Source organism: Chaetodon trifascialis, chromosome 9, assembly GCF_039877785.1.
Source record: "Chaetodon trifascialis isolate fChaTrf1 chromosome 9, fChaTrf1.hap1, whole genome shotgun sequence".
NCBI lineage: Eukaryota > Metazoa > Chordata > Actinopteri > Chaetodontiformes > Chaetodontidae > Chaetodon > Chaetodon trifascialis.
The window spans coordinates 24,289,247-24,305,287 of NC_092064.1; the positions used below are offsets into that span (position 1 = coordinate 24,289,247).

Here is a 16,041-nt window from a genome sequence, read left to right on the forward strand (position 1 = left end):
GAGATGATGTGGTTTATATTTGCTTCTGCATAAAACTGTGCCCTTCAAAGACATCCAAGAGGCTTTGATGGTCCCAAAAATTTAATGTAGAATGAAATAATCTCTTTGCAAATCAAATTAATAACACCCTCATATTCTCAGCAAGAAGCAACGTGTTAGCTACCTTCTATAAAGTGAAAGCTTTGACCTTTGAAGTCCAGAAAAACCTTGATGAAGGTGGGATCTGTACATCACGGTCTGTGCAGCACTGAACGCTCTGACAGGGTGAATTAAACTGCTCGAGGAAATAAACGTCTCACTTCCACAGAAACGCTCGTAGTTAACACAGAGCTCCTGAAACAGATGGCCAGTTCTCATTCCTCACACCTCACATAGGAAACCAGAGGGCTTCGCTTGTGATTTACAGTCTGCGGGTATAGTTGCTGAGATCTGAGGCAAGCTTTCAGCCAGTGACCCCCTTTAAGTATTCTTAGAAATGATCTTCCAATTATAAGAAAAATGTAAATGTTCCTCCTGTCTTTACACTGTACATTGAGTTTTAGCTCCAGTTCCTCCAATATGCTTTTATCTGATTAGGGTTTCAACTATGATTATGATGATTAAAATTGTACCTTCCTGTAATGTGGGTTTAGTTAAGCTAAGTTTTATTTCTGCACTCCGTATACTCACTAGATTTGTACCATTTTTTCAAGCTACGGCAAAGCTTTCCTACACGCTCTCAACAGAGAAAAGACATTGACCAATCTGCTGTAAAAAGCTTAAATCAACAAAATGATATGTTTCTGCTATAGGCTCATACATTCTTTCTCATGGATTTACTGCTTTAGTTTCCACAGACTCTCTAGTTTTTCCGATTTTCCTCAACCTGTGAGAATACTTCTGCCTCTGCAGAACATTTCCATCAGTATAAAAATACCAATCTCCAGACCGGGGCTAGTAAGAGTCCTTGAAACACAAACTTTATGAAGGATGGAGCCTGACTTCTATCTGAATTCATGATTGAACTGATTAAACAGAGCAATGGAACAGAAACTGGTAGCAATGTGGAGGTGGGGAATTGCAAGGTTCCTGTTGTTTATCACCCTCTAAACTTCACCTTGAGGGGACACGTGTTTTCAACATCTCATCCTGTTCACTGGCCAGCGGTGTAACACTGTGTTTGTACAGCGTGCTTCCCAGGTGGGAAGGTGTGTAATTGTAATGTGAGGCAGACAGCAGCAGAAAAAGAGCATGTGTGCTTTGAAAGGTGATGATGATGATGATGATGATGATGATGATGTGAGGGAGATGTCATCAGCGTTTTGTGCTCCCTGAATGGCAGTGATGAGCCACAATTAAGTCACTGCCATTAAACCGTCCCCGAGACAGAAAGGGCAGATGAAATCAGAGCTGACACCCACATGCGAGGCAATCAGAGGACAACATGAACTAGGTACGACAGGCTAATGTGTGCTAATTAACACCCCACCAAGCAAAGCTTAATGTTGTAGAACTCAAAGCTCTCCTCGGTTTGTTTCATTTGAACTGTGTATGCAGTTGTTGCCTCATCATAACCTTTCCTTTCATTTATATGTCTTTGCAAATGGCTGTTCAGGAGCAGAAACAGGAAACTGTGAAGTGACTCGCTCATTATATCCTTTATGACTGCTGCTAAAGAGGGGAAATGGTTCCTGAAGGGCTTTAAACAATGCATTAGGTTATTTTGTTTTTCATAAACATGGGTCATATCTGACATGAACAGAGTAAGTCTACTTGCCATCATGCAGGCTGTTCTGTAAATTTATATCCATTAGTTTGTTGTCAGCCTTAAAAATCACCTGATTAGATGATTTTATTCTGTTTCCTCTTGGTGCAGCCCTTGGTTGCACACAGGGATTTAATAAAGGTTAAAAGCCATTTAGCCTTACAAGAGATGGAGGCTAAAACGCAGGCGTGTGAATAATGATTGTTTTTGTTTTTTCAACTGAAAGCATAAGCACTAGCCGTTTTTTAAATGTTCCCTGTAAAACTCCTCTTTAAGGACCAGGAGGGGTTGTTACACACTTCACGTTGTTTACTGTGGTTGTCACGTGAGGCCGACAGCCAATGACAATCGTGTTCTGCAATAGAACAGCGTGTCATCTTTTTTTTCTTTTCTTTTCTTTTTTTTTTTTAACTCACCGGCGACCAATCAGCGGAGTCAAGTTATTCACAATAAAACAGGACACAAAGTCATTTATTTTTCAAAATAAGAGCATTTAATCAGCACAGCATACAAATGTATATATATGAAGTAAATGCTGGACATGTTTCCAGTCATTATAACTGCCTATTATATCTGAAATGAAAGTGTGTCTTTTTAATAGAGAAACCACCTCATCCAGGAAATCACAGGACTTTGCTTGTGATTGATTTAATTTTACCCTATCCAAGAATTATACCTTTCGTGTTAAAGAGCTATAATAAAGTTTGCTTAAAATATTTGGGTTCGTACGGTCTTTTACGCTTTCGCCGCTCAGGCTCTAATTTTGAAACATCTCATCGGAAGTCTCGCTGTACTCCCTGGCTACCTTGACAGGTGTAGGGCGCAACATGGTATTGGTGTGATACCGTCCCGCGGGCAGGACGCTGGTGGCGGCCGCGGACACGGCAGGTGTTTCCTTCGGCTCACGAATCCGTCCTCGCGATGTCGTTGATAACGTGCCCGGTGCCGCTGCGTCGAGCGCGTGCCTCCGATCGGCATGGCAGGTCGATCATGTAGATCAATCGCATGTGCGGAGAGGGGAAGTTTACCTCCAGCGACCTGAGGCGGATAATTGCGCGGCGGTCCACACGTTGTAGCCCCACGGTAAGTGGCAGTTCGTGGATCTCATGCGGGAGAGGACGAGCAGTTAACGCGATCAGGGCTGTTATCGCAGGTGTGCACATTTTATTCTGGTTGCTTAAGTATATTAAATATGACCTTGGGATTTTTTTTTATAAATTTACATTTTGATTAATACATTAAAAAAACTTTAATGGGACACAGAGTAGTTGCCCTTATGCAGGGTAAGTCTGCACACCAATATCCATTATTAAATTTAAATAAATGTGTCTGTGCCTTGGAAAACGTAAAGCACATCCAATGTACATAAAAAAAGAGTTGCATCTTGATTGTGCTCCATATCTATAGCCTTTGAATACATTATTTTAATCTATTTAAAACACATGCTACAGACTATAGATTGCAGTGTGACAACAATGCATGCATGCAGCAGTGAGGGGAGCCTAAGTTCAGCACACCACCCCTCACCACATGTTGATGCTGACTCATTAACTGCTGGTTTACTGGATGGGGAAACCTGTTCTCTGTGGTTCCCTTTGTGTTCATCCAGCGGTTAGTGGCAGCCCTGTGTGTTCATAATAACACCACTAATGTCATCGAAGCACCGCTGAGGTCTAACCTGAGGGCTCGGTTATCAGCGGGGTCCACGTAAAAGTCAGAAAGTCAGATTCAGGATTGTACCTTTTTCTAAAGTTTAAAGGTAAGATGCTCAGATTGTGAGCAATGCATGTTGTTGTAGAACTTACTTGGAGATTAACCAGCTAAATTCAAGCACAAAGATCATAATTTATGGATGATTTTGTCTTTATCCAGTGAATGTCCTACACCTCAGACAAATCTGCATGCCAGACGTCCCCTCTGTCCACTGATTTAATTTTAGTTCCCATTGTCAGTCAGAGGCAGTGCTCCCAGCCTCCCCAGCTGCCGGTTACATAATGTCAGCCGGGGACTGTTTAGTGAGCAGAGGGGGGGAAACTCAGGCGAAATTGAGCCCAGAGAATACTGAAGGAGGCCAAATTACAATGTTACATAAGGGATGTTTTCCTTCCACTTGGCTGGGATGATGCAGATGATGGTGGTCCAGAAATAGGTCTGAGTGAAGGAAGACGGGATGCTGCACACAATGTGTTTACCAGCAGAGGAGTACACAGACCAGCCTGGCGATGCACAGTGAGGGTACGGCTGTGACAATCAGTTTATAGAGGGCAGTACTTGCATTTGATGTAGCACAGGTTGGCGTTTATTACTAATTTCCTGTGGTTAATGTTCAGTGTGCACGCAATAGGCACCAGACAGTATTACATTCAAGGACATATCAGCCTAATGTCTTTTTAGAGAGGTGGAGGAGAAATGTCTGATAGCTTCCCATCTGGTTTACCTCATCAGCAAAGTGCACTCTGTGGTGCACATGGTTCATTGCATTGCTCTCTTTTAGATTCGTTATTGTGAATTTCATTACAGGCAGATGTACTTAAAGGTAGATGTGAATGTTGAGCGTCTCTAAAAGTGGAGGGACAGTCTAACTGGTAAATTTCCAGATTCAGTGTGATCTAATAGAACACTAAAACCTTCATTTTCACTCAGTGGATTAAGTGGACTGTGATTAAATGTAACGCAGTGCAGCCGGAGTTGAACTTTTCTCGAGCATCTGTGGGTAGATTTGACTAAATCGTGTTATATTTACAGCAGCTGCATGAAAGCAGTGATATGTGATGGATGCTGGTGCGAGTCGGCACTGGCAGCTTTCATCCATCACTCGTGATCCAGAAGAGCAAATGATCCAATCATCACACGGCAGGAAAATCCCTGTCGCTTTGCTCGAGATGGGGAGAAAAGTTGACGTGTGCTGCAGCTCTGGCCGCATCCCTGTCAGCGATTTCAGCGGATTGAATTGTGCACTGATTTAATGGTGATTTGTTGCTTAACATCAGATGTTGAATGCAGATGAAGAAGACAGACTTCTCTGCTGGCTTTATGCAGTTGTTAGAAAGCATCCTTTTTTTGGTATTATCACATTTAAAACAGAATTTTCCTACAGTATTTCCGCTCATGCTGTGCTGCAGGAAAGCATGCGATGAATGTCCCCCATCGTAAGCTTTGCAAAAACCTGCTTTTAAAATCTCCTCGGGCTCAACATGCGATGAGAATTGTGCCTGTGTGTGGGCTTGCATTGCATTAAATTAATTCAACCACATGCGAATATGTCATGAAAGCTAAGCGCAGAGGTCCAATGAGAGCCGTGCATATTCAGATCTCTCTTTGACTAAAATAACAATGTCACCCTGCATGATAACGCTGAAAAACTCTTTGTACATAAAGTGCTTGAGGGAGCCGCAGCAGCACTGCAGGAGCTGTGGGCCGCATCCTAATAAACAGAGCTGACTGCAGTGGGAGCTGTGAAAACCAGACATAACACAAACATCCCGATTACATAATCCCAAAATTTGCAGTCAGTTCTGAAATTCTGTAACGCACCTCTCATTGTCATTAAAAAAACAGTGAAAGGTCTACAAGGAGCCACAATCATGTACCAACCTTTGACGCCTGCAGTAACAACCTTAACTGAAGCTGTAACACAGCTAAGTGATGTTCAGTCATGCACTGCAGTCAGATGATGGATAATAATGGGATCAGACTGACAATCCTGTGTGTACAGATTAGCCTTATATTTCCAGGGATATTAAAAGTCCTACTCAGAATCTGTGAGGGTCATCTCAGGAGAAAGAGATTCACAGAACATGAGCTCAGGCTGAAATCTTGACACTCAATCAGATGTTATAGCACGGTGTGTAAAACCCAGCAGCCGCCGGGTGTCTGCCTGCAGAGACCATGAAGGGCTTTTGCAAAGGAGCTTTTCACTCAAACACGATGATGTCGTTCGTTTTACATCTTGTTGCAACAATAATGATTAATGTGCTGACCTTTTGCCTCTGTGTTACTGAAAAAAAACCCACAATTTGACACGGCTGCTGTGGAAAAGGACCTGCTGAGCGCTGAGTGAGATGGCGACTGCTTCCCCGCCGTTACCTCCTCAGTTCATTTTTGTTCCCGGCTCTGGTTTTTTCACAGTTGCAGACGATTGATGACAAATTAAAGCTGATGACTTTAAGTGCCTATCATCACTCTGTCCTTCTGGAGGACTGCGGGGTGGATGCGAGGCGGCAGGCTCGTGAGCGCAGCTGGTTCTTCAAGTACAAAGCAAGGAGGGTTTGGTGTTAAATTACCACGCTGCCTGACAGATGTTCGAGTGTGTCTGCTGATTAAGGCTCCCAGCTGACCTTGTTGGACCTTAACAAGCATGTAGAGAGGAACACCACTGCGCTGTTCCCTTCAGGGGTCCACGATGTTATTTTTTATTCTCCTACTGCAAAAGGGTAACTGTTTGATCCATTTATCATTTGTTTGTCCCTGCAGACATGATACTGTGAGGCCGCTGCTTGAGGCAGCCTGGACGGACATGATGGAGGAGGCTGCCAGTCAGCTCGAGAGAGACCACGTGCACAGCGTCTATGACAAGATTGCTCCATATTTCAACGACAGCCGCTACAAAGCCTGGCCGAAGGTACGACAGTTCCTGCTGGACCTGCAGCCCGGGAGCATCGTTGCTGACATTGGTGGGTGTCACCTCCAACGGCAAATACTTGACATTTGATCACTAACGCGCTGTTTTGGGTTTTTTTTTTGGATAACTTTTTTTAATGTTTTTTCAGTCTAATCAGACTTTTTATCTTTCCTGATCAGTCACAGGTGTTGTAGTTGACTTTCTTGACCTTGGCAGGTTGTGGCAATGGCAAGTATCTCCACATCAACAAGGAGGTGTTCAAGCTGGGATGCGATGTTTGTCGCCCCCTGGTGGACTTCGCCTGGAGCCAAGGACACGAGGTCCAGATGTGTGACAGCTTGCATTTGCCTTACAGGGACGGCTGCTTCGACGCTGTGCTCTCCATTGCAGGTAATGGACAAATGCACACAGATAAAGGCCGGTTTGGATGCTGATTCCTCCCACTCAGTAACAAATCACTCCCCTTATATGCATGAAGCTCAAGCGCTGCAGCTGCCGTTTGCCTCAGATCAAATGAACTCATAACAATGACAAACATCAGTTTGCCACAGGCTTGTGTTGCCTAGCCAACAGTGTGAAATAATTCATTTGTCTCCTCCAACAAAAGAGTGTAATTAGGACCGAAGACGACAGCAGCCACCCACACTATTAATTAATGTTGTGCACCATATGCAGGGTACAGCACATAATGTGTTTTGTTGACTGCAAGCACTGAATGTGACACATCTTAATGAAATAAATGCCCACTCATCATCCTACTTGGTTCTGACAAATTATTGTTTTTGTCACAGTCATCCATCATTTGTCCACCAAAGAGCGTCGTATTCGAGCAATAAAGGAGATGGCTCGCACGCTGCGAGTGGGTGGGCGCATCATGATCTACGTTTGGGCCATGGAGCAGAAACGGCGCAAGTTTGAGAAACAGGACATCTTTGTTCCCTGGAACCCCAACCTTCATTCGCCCTCCGGCTTCAACAGGGAGCATGCCAAGCCCAGACAGAGGGTCACAGCTCAGAGCGTCAGCGAAGTCATAGACGACAGTGACAAGCACAGGAAGGTTCGAAGCACATCCTCCGTGGCAGACGAAGAAGATCTGACCTGTGCTACGCCACAGCAGAGGACCCAGAGACTATGGTTCTTCTCCAGGTCTCTGGATTCCGTGTTCGACTTTGGAAGCTTAGCCATCTCCCGGTCGTCCTCCAGAGACCTGAGCACTTTATCTTCACCCACCGGGGAGAACGAGGGGAACAAGGCCAGCCAGCGTGGGAGAGGACGGGGCCTCATCAAGCAGGTCTCCAGCTTCTTCTCCCCGCCGTCTGTGATCGGATCAGAGGAAGATGTCTTTGACTCGGTCACAGACCTACACAAGGGACAAAATGATCCTGGAGGCGACAGCAACACCACCACCAACAACAACGTCAAAGAGAACCAGAACGTCTCAGTATCGTTAGCCCAGGAGTGCGGCTCTCTGGCCCTGCCGGATCTGGTACCTTTCCAGAAGGAGCACCTGAAGCAGTCCGGAGATGAGAGCGAAGGAGGGCCGCAGCAGGAAAGCACAAGGAGTCCTCAGGGGAGCGAGGGCCAGGTGGAGGGCTCCTGCCTGAGGTACTATCACGTCTTCAGGGAGGGAGAACTGGCAGAGCTGATAGAGAGTCATGTTGAAGAGCTTCATGTCAAACACACTTACTTTGATCATGCCAACTGGTGCGTGGTGGCGGAGAAAGTTCAGCTATGGAAGATCTGATTTTTAACTCGTTTGCTCTTATTTCGCATCGACTCTGCCTCAAGTTTTAGCACTGATGATTATTACACTCTTGTAAGTGAAAAGTGTAGAACTATAGAGATTTAGCCATCGCTGAAGATACACTAAACCACTCAGCTGCTGCAGCTGTGTGACAGACCTGTCCACATGGAGCATTAAATGTTATTTTAGATGGTATCACTGTATTGGTTTGCAGCAGCAGGGGAGGATGCACAGAGGATGACGGTCAACAGTGGCTATCACTGTAGATTATACCATGTTTTTAAAGTATTTATTCTATTTCAGTACATGAAACCAACAAGTAGTATCCAGACATCCAGTGTGTGCTCTCTTTTAGTGCCCTTTTGTTTTTATCACCAAACCTCGGCGAGCTGCAGTGCTGCTAACAATTTGAACTCTTTTAAAAGAGCATTTCTGCAAAGGCCACGTGAAGAAATGCACTGTTTCTCTCTTTGGACTTTTAATATTAACCAAAGAGGGGTTTGTGAGACTACATTATACTCTTCCATCTGTTCTTAAATGTTTTAATGCACTGATCACAGTGGAAAATTCTTCTTTGTGTGCACGTTCTTTAACTCTTGGAGCGAGTATCTGTATCTGGACTTCTTTCTGGAGCCCGCTCGTGTCATCCGTCATAACACTACCATTAAAGCAGCTCTGAGTTGTGCAGAATTATCTTCCAAAGCATTTGTGAACATGTTGCCAGTGTGAGTGTGTGTGTGCTTGATGTTTTTCGTAGTTGTTTACTGTCTCATGTTGACGTAACAAGCTGAACTACGCCGCTAGTGCGTCTCAGCAGATCAGCTGCCTCAAACTGTGAATAAACATTGCACTGTACCGTAAGTATGTCGCTGCTTGAAGTCAGTGAATGACATAAAAATAGGTAAAACTTGAAACATGCTGGTTATCTGTACCCATTGTGCCAAGGACGGTACACATCCCGATCAGTGCAGTACGTGCGTGGATCAACTGTTTTTGTTCTGAAGTGACATGGTACCTTAATGTCTTACGTGGTCTGATGGAAATATGTTTGAATTTTGTTTTTCCTTATTAAATATTTTGTTCATGATGTGTTGTGTTGCGTTCACTGTCCCGTATGACACGTGGGATTATTTGGCAGATTTTCAATCAGTGATGTCGACAAATTGTATTGTCCAGTAACAATATTTAATAATTACACAAACAGTTGTGATTATAGTAGCACCGATACAGTATCTTGATGAGGTAAACAGCAAGTTGAACGTCTTAGAAATCCTGACTAGTGCTTACTTCATACATTGGCTGGATGATTATATTCACATACAGCATGTTGTCAGCTGCAAATCTCCAGTCCAACATACAAAAAAATGTTCACACTTCAGAAACAGGAGTTATTATTATGTAATCTGTCCAGCAGATTACACAGTAATAACTTTTGCTTCTGCACTGATTTATTGAGCATTACCAGATTTATTAGCTCTTAAAGATGAAGTTAGGGTCCTCTTGTTTTACAGCGTTAAGGTTTTACACTCCACAGTCCCTCCAAACCTGAAATATGAAGGATATGAATTCAATATCTATTCATTTTCACTGTTTAAGTAAATGCTTCTGGATCGAAAAGGCTCATCCAACATCGTGTATGAGTCCTGTACCTGCGTGGCCGCTCTGTGGACGATGGAGTGTCTGAGGGCCAGTTTGTCAATGTCTCTCGAGTATCCTCCTCCGATAACAGCAGCGACAGGAACACCTCGGCTCACCACGGTCTTCATCACGTACAGATCTCTCTGGTACAGCCCTGGGAGACGCCCACAGTCATTGGTAAACGGTCTCAGTGGAGAAACTTGTGTGTCAGAGTCATCACTCACCTCGGTCAGTCAGACGGAGCCTCCCGAGTTCGTCCTCCCAATGAGGGTCGACACCCGCGTCATACAGAACCAGGTCTGGGCGAAAAGTCTCCAGCAGCCAGGGGAGGTGGGCCTCCACTGTGGATCATCGGGCAGGTTGTTCAGTTCATGGAAACATTCGACTGATTGCAACAGTTTTACATTGTGATTTTCACTGAGCTTTAGCTTCTTCTGAAACCAGCAAAAAGAAAACTAAATCAGACTGAGACCTAGTGACTGCAACACAAAACGTGCCTGTGGACAGGTAGTCCTTGTCTTCCAGCCCGTCCTCCACGCTGACATCCAGGTCACTCTGTTGTTTCCGGAGGGGGAAGTTTTTCCCACAGTGCACTGAGAACGTAAACACACGCGGCTCTTCTTTAAAAATGAAAGCGGTGCCGTCACCCTGTTGAACGCAAACAAGGGAAGTTTTGCTCATGACATTCACATGCTGCATTTATGACACACCGACATAAAACACAACATTAAAAGCAGCTAACGCCACCTGATGCACGTCTAGATCCACGATCAGAACCTTCCTTTTGGGCGAGGAGATCAGGTGCTTGGCTGCAACGGCCAAGTCATTGAGGAGACAAAAGCCTGAGCCGTAGCTTGGGAAAGCGTGGTGGGTTCCTCCCGCCGTGCTGCAGGCCATGCCCCTCTGCAGGGCCACTTCAGCAGCAAGCAGCGTCCCACCTGTCAACCAGAGAGAGGGCGAGCAGACAATGTGGCGTCATCTTTCCACGCCATTCAGCTGTTAAAGGCTTCAGACGTCCTTCTCACCTGTTTCGTATCGGCAGCGTCTCACTATGCCTTCACTCCAGGGGAAACCTGTCCTCCTTTGTTCCTGCTCATTTACTTTCCCATTTATGAAGTTGTTCAAGTATTCCTCCGTGTGCACGCAGCTCAGCAACTCTTTAGAGGCAATTTCAGGGACCCACACCTACTGCGAAGAAGGGAATTCACGTTAACAGGAAAATGTGAGACACTGGATTCCATCTTTCTCATTGATTAATTGCTATTGCAATTAAATGACACCACTCATGGTAGCATCTTTAAATGTTTTGCCCTAACAACAGTCCATAACCAAATAACAAAATTTTGTCAGTTGTGATGAAAGCAGTGTATTTTTGCAGCCGAATGACATGAAACATGAATAGGTCGCTCACCTGTTTCTCTGTGATGACCTGATCCTTGATTAAAGAGTAGAGAACCCGGGGGAACTTCCCCATTGGGAACCTGTGATTGGCTGGGAGCTCGCACACATACCGGCTGTGATGAACTATCGGAAGTCCGCCGGCTTCATGTCTCACCTGCGAGGTGAGAAGAGTTCACCGTGAGGTCAGTGGTAATAAATACACCAGTTTGTCCTGTTCAGTAAAATCCACTTCATGAAAAGTTCTCACCTGTTCCGCATGGAAACACCTGCAGGAGGTGAAAGCTGCCGCGAGCAGCCGTCCGTCTTTAACGCGCGGTCTTTTGGAGAGGATTTGTTTGATGCAGGTCATTTCTCTGGCTGGTTTTAAGGCTAAATGGCTCGTTTAGAAGAGTGTTGAGCTGTTGGATGTTATGAAACGGCTTCATAAGCATGCTGAAGGTGTCCTGCTTGTTGACGGATGTGCGGCTGAGTTTGTCCTCTCTCACACTGCCACCTGCTGCCATGGAGGGAGAATAACAGCGTGTGAAGGTTACACGACTCAATACCACCACCTACCGGTTTTGACCGAGTACTGCAGATATGCAGCGTGATGATTGTCAAAAAGCTTCATCAGTTGTGCTTTCATCTCCCTATAAATGCGTCAGATGTCTCTTTGAGTATTTTTACTCAAGTAGAATTGTATTTTTTAGCCAATATTGTACTTTTTACTCCACTATATATATCTGACATTAAATGACTTTGCAGATTCAAATTATTAACAAAAAACATAAATCGACTAATAAATTATGATGTATGTAAGTGATTGAAATTACTTTTACCACCTGCATCATGAAAATGATTAACGCAGTAATGCAGCAGTAATTATAATCTAGTAATATCATAGTCTATTTATTATTCTGGGCCATTCTGCATAATGAGTATAACTTGAGTATTTCTACACTGTTGTATTTTACTTAAGTAAAAGATCTGAGTGCTTTTTCCATCACAACTTAATATAGGCAAACAACGTATGCAATCAAATGAAATCTATCAATATGTAGAAAGAAGTTTTGCATCTGACCTGTAGTGTATTCATATTACTGTATATATCTGACCTATAGTGTGTATACACGGTATCATACCTCCAGCTGCTTATTCAGCATATAATGTTTGTCATTTGTTTTATAATGTTAATGCAGTTCAAACTGTGTATATCTTAGTGTATTCATATCAACCTATTCTATATAATACCACTATACATATGTAAAGTACTCTGCATCGATTCGATGCTAAACAATAAATTGGAGTCTAATTTAAGATATTTCAGAATATAGTTGATATTTTTTGAGTGGGCAAAACATTAAATTGTGATCCTTTGTTGATATTAACATTAAAAAATGGTGGCCAGTTTGACTTAGAGTCCATCCTAGCCTATCATATCGTATCTGAAGACAGTTTTTCTGCATTCAAACTGATTTCTCTCTGAGAGAACAAAAGTCGACATGAGTGGAGACCTCATGTAAATGAGCTGAATTTATGATTCATGAGGCTCTTTTCATTCGGCACTCTTTCAGGTCTTTTACCCTCGATTCATCAGATGATCAAAGCTCCTTTTAAATGTAAAGTTCTTGACTTTCAACCTGTGACAAATGACTCATCCTTTCTGGTGTATTTTCAGTTGCTTTTCTCTGCTTTTGCCAGATTTGCTCTTCGATGTTTGTCTGTGGCCATTTTTACCCTCTCGTCCTTTGTCCTCTCTGCAGCCCTCACAGTCAGCCACCCTCCTGTCAAGCCAAAGCACACTGTGGCCAAGGTGGTTAATCACAGTGGCAGAGGATAATTTATGGTGTCACACTGAAATTGTGTCAGACTCAGAGCCTGAAAGGTTTGCTGTCTTCACTCCCATGTGTTACAGTTTAAGGTGACAGAGGACTCTGGGAGGGTAAGTCATGTGGTGCAAATAATTGAATAATGCATTTCACAATGTCTGTTATTTAAAGCGTTTGCATTTTCACATGCTGGTGCTTTTCATAGATGAAAATCATGTTTCTTTGGCCGGAGAACACCATAGTTTCCTTATCACTGTACTAAAACGGCCTTTGATTTGCTGCTTTTGTGTCTGGTTCTGCTTCTGCATCTGTCTCTGTTTTACATTGCTAGCAGGCTGCTCAAGGCACTGTCTGGCATACTGTCGGCTGTGGGCTTCTCCCATGAGACTGTGTGTGTGTGTTTGTGTGTGTGTGCGTGCATGTGTGCGTGCGTGTGCATGAAGAGCCTGGTGGATGGGGATTAGTACAGCCCCCACTGGGAGGGGCTAGTGTACTCTCGCCAGATAAGAAAAAAGACAGAGCCCTGGCCCCAGGTGCAGAGGAGAGATCTCCTCATAATAGAGAGAGGAGATTAGAGAGGTAAAATCAATTACTGAGTTCAGCCTTGTTAACAGGCGTTTCAAATAGGGAGAAAGGAAAGAGGAGAAGGGACTCTCTTTCCAAAGACTTTGCAATATCCTGAGAGAAAGACTGTCTGCTTTGTGCAGCAGATAAAGGTTATATTAATTCATTAACATATAGATTTTCTGCCCCAGCGAAGGTGTTTCTCTTAATTTCAATCTAGCCTTTTTAAACGACCACACCGCTCATTTACTACAAATCATTTTGAATTTATGTGACAGGTAATCATTTTGCAAGTCACCATTCTGCTTAATAGAAATGTATATTTCTGCTCTTGCGGGCATCCACTGGGTTCCATTCATTTCCACGCAGTGTGGAAATCTATCAGCAGGCTCTCAAAACATGTCTGAGTTGTATAATCTGCCACAAAGGACGTCAAATCTGCATTCTTCATTGTCAGACTTCCATTGTTGTGAGGTCCGATATATGGTCCAACTAACAAATATTCAATTTTTCAAGGTGAATCTATGTTTTTGCTAAACTGATCAATTTCATCTATGAACTGTTAAACAGCCATCACCATCTATCTGCATAAAATCAGTAAATATTCACACTTATCGAAATAGCTGAGTTATTTTCCAATGATTGCCTGATGGATTAATCAACTCATTGTTTCAGCTCTACTGCAGACCCTTCTAACCAGTCCACGTGTAAACTAACCATGCAGTGATGCAGACGTGATGGAAATAATACAACCCATTTGGTCAACAAAGTGTAAAGTATACATGATTTGAAGTTAGAGTTCAAACCTGCAAACACGCTGGCATGCTTCTTTAATATTTTGCGCTGATAGAAAGCACAGCTGACAGTCAGCTGTGAGCGAGCAGCAGGCTGCTTCAGGGCAGCTGTTGTCAGGCCTGCAGCTCTGCCTCTCATTGCTGGCAGAGACAGAAGGAGAAGCCGACAACTGCACAGCCTTCATCTCATTTTGTCTTCTCTCATCGGCCAAAAAAATAGCAGGCCAACTTCAGTCTGCATCCAGTTTTTCTTACTCTCAGCATTGTGTTTTCATAAATTGCAGGCATATTATTTCAGGGTTTACCAAGTTGTTTCCTTGCTGTGAAGAGAGTGCTTAAGTTTTTTCAACCAAAGAAGCCACACAGACTTGGCTGAAAGCACTTGGACTATGCATATTGTCTTGTTCACACATGGATGGGATCAATGATTTGCTGCACGCAATGTGTGTTTAACCAAATGAATAACCCCATCATTTCTGAATAGCCCTGTCATCTTGGCATGTATTTTCACGTTCCTGGAGGCAGACGTGTTTGTTGTCCGACCCCAGCAGGGGAGTGGGCGGTGCGATGTTTGCATCAGATACTGGATCCAAACATACCTGTCAATTACACAACATCACAATCACAACCCCCCGTCTTTCACCTCCACCTCGACAACTCAGAGCGGAAGGAATTCGCTGGTTGATTGCGAGTGCTGGCAGAGCGTGTTGCAGCAGGTGTGGACAGGGGTTGTTGTTGGAGTGAATTAATTTGTAGCTGCTCTCTTTGTGCGATGGTGACGGCCCGCCGCCTCATCCCTCCAAGGCAATCCCCCCGGTCACATGAAAGGCAGAGCTGATTCACCTCTCATGCATCCCTGTCCTCCTATAATCACACGCATGCTGGCGCTGTGAAATCACTGGGCAGCAGTTTAATTTGCCATCATTTTAGTCCATGTTTACTTCCAGTGATTTCACTGTAGCTCGCATCTAACAAAGTCTTGGTTTAAGGTGTGAGTCAATGAAGCCAATCAGATATTTCCTCACAATATAACAAATGTACCACTGTAGTTTAGAAGTTTAGAAGTTATAAAGTTTAGTTTTTAATCAGCATTTCAGCTCAAGTTTGAGAGAATTCTGTCTGAATAAATGGATAATGGAAGAAAACCACTTAATTAGTGTTTGAAATAAAGTAGTAAACCAGCATTTTCAAGACTATAGCACGTCAACGCTAATGATTTAGTCACTGCTTTTGCACATGTAACTTTCATTACATACAAATACCCAAATTAGACATTTTCCAGGAAAGTTTTCACACTAATGTGCTCGTAATTGTTCGGAGGTGAAATCTCGGCTTCGTCATGGGTGTCGTCACTCGCTGAGTGAAAACATACTTTTCTCATCTGACAGATTGTCTCATTTCTTCACCTTTTTTCCTCAAGTTGCTTGTTTTATCAGCCTAAGTTGTTTTTTCGTTTTTGTTTTTGTTTTGTTTTTTTTATCTAGCAGCTGCTCTGAAAAACAGGATGATGTGCAGGGGACTGCTTAATTATTCATTCTATTTTTCTAATTATTAACCACTACTTATGATGAGGGAAAATATGCTCACTGTGTTTATATGCCAGACCAAAGTGTGAGATCACACCCATACCCTAAAGAAGTTCTACATTTGGTTACATGAAAAAAATGTTTCAAGCATTAAATGAATGTTTGTTTGTGACAAAAACTGAATTTAAACCCTAACAGCCT

General features: G+C 43.5%; 2 protein-coding genes across 3 annotated transcripts; one reads left to right on the plus strand and one right to left on the minus strand.

Moving 5' to 3' along the window:
- The first annotated feature begins 2,534 nt into the window (after nt 1-2,534).
- Nucleotides 2,535-9,196, plus strand: trmt9b (tRNA methyltransferase 9B). Of its 2 annotated transcripts, none has more exons than XM_070970929.1 (4): nt 2,535-2,827; nt 6,218-6,417; nt 6,582-6,755; nt 7,157-9,196. In XM_070970929.1, exons 2-4 carry the CDS (start codon nt 6,261-6,263, stop codon nt 8,107-8,109), a joined length of 1,284 nt encoding a protein of 427 aa, XP_070827030.1. In that variant the 5' UTR covers nt 2,535-2,827; nt 6,218-6,260; the 3' UTR covers nt 8,110-9,196. The 2 variants fall into 2 exon arrangements, with proteins under 2 accessions (XP_070827030.1, XP_070827031.1); XM_070970930.1 differs by lacking the exon at nt 2,535-2,827 and adding an exon at nt 3,723-3,979.
- Nucleotides 9,197-9,274: 78 nt separating this feature from the next.
- On the minus strand, nt 9,275-11,621 carry hdac12 (histone deacetylase 12). The gene is made up of 8 exons (XM_070970931.1): nt 11,396-11,621; nt 11,159-11,302; nt 10,773-10,932; nt 10,495-10,685; nt 10,245-10,395; nt 9,972-10,088; nt 9,759-9,901; nt 9,275-9,654 (listed from the first exon to the last, which is right to left on the minus strand). The coding sequence occupies exons 1-8, from the start codon at nt 11,495-11,497 to the stop codon at nt 9,631-9,633; spliced, it is 1,032 nt and encodes a 343-aa protein (XP_070827032.1). The 5' UTR covers nt 11,498-11,621; the 3' UTR covers nt 9,275-9,630.
- Nucleotides 11,622-16,041: the final 4,420 nt, after the last annotated feature.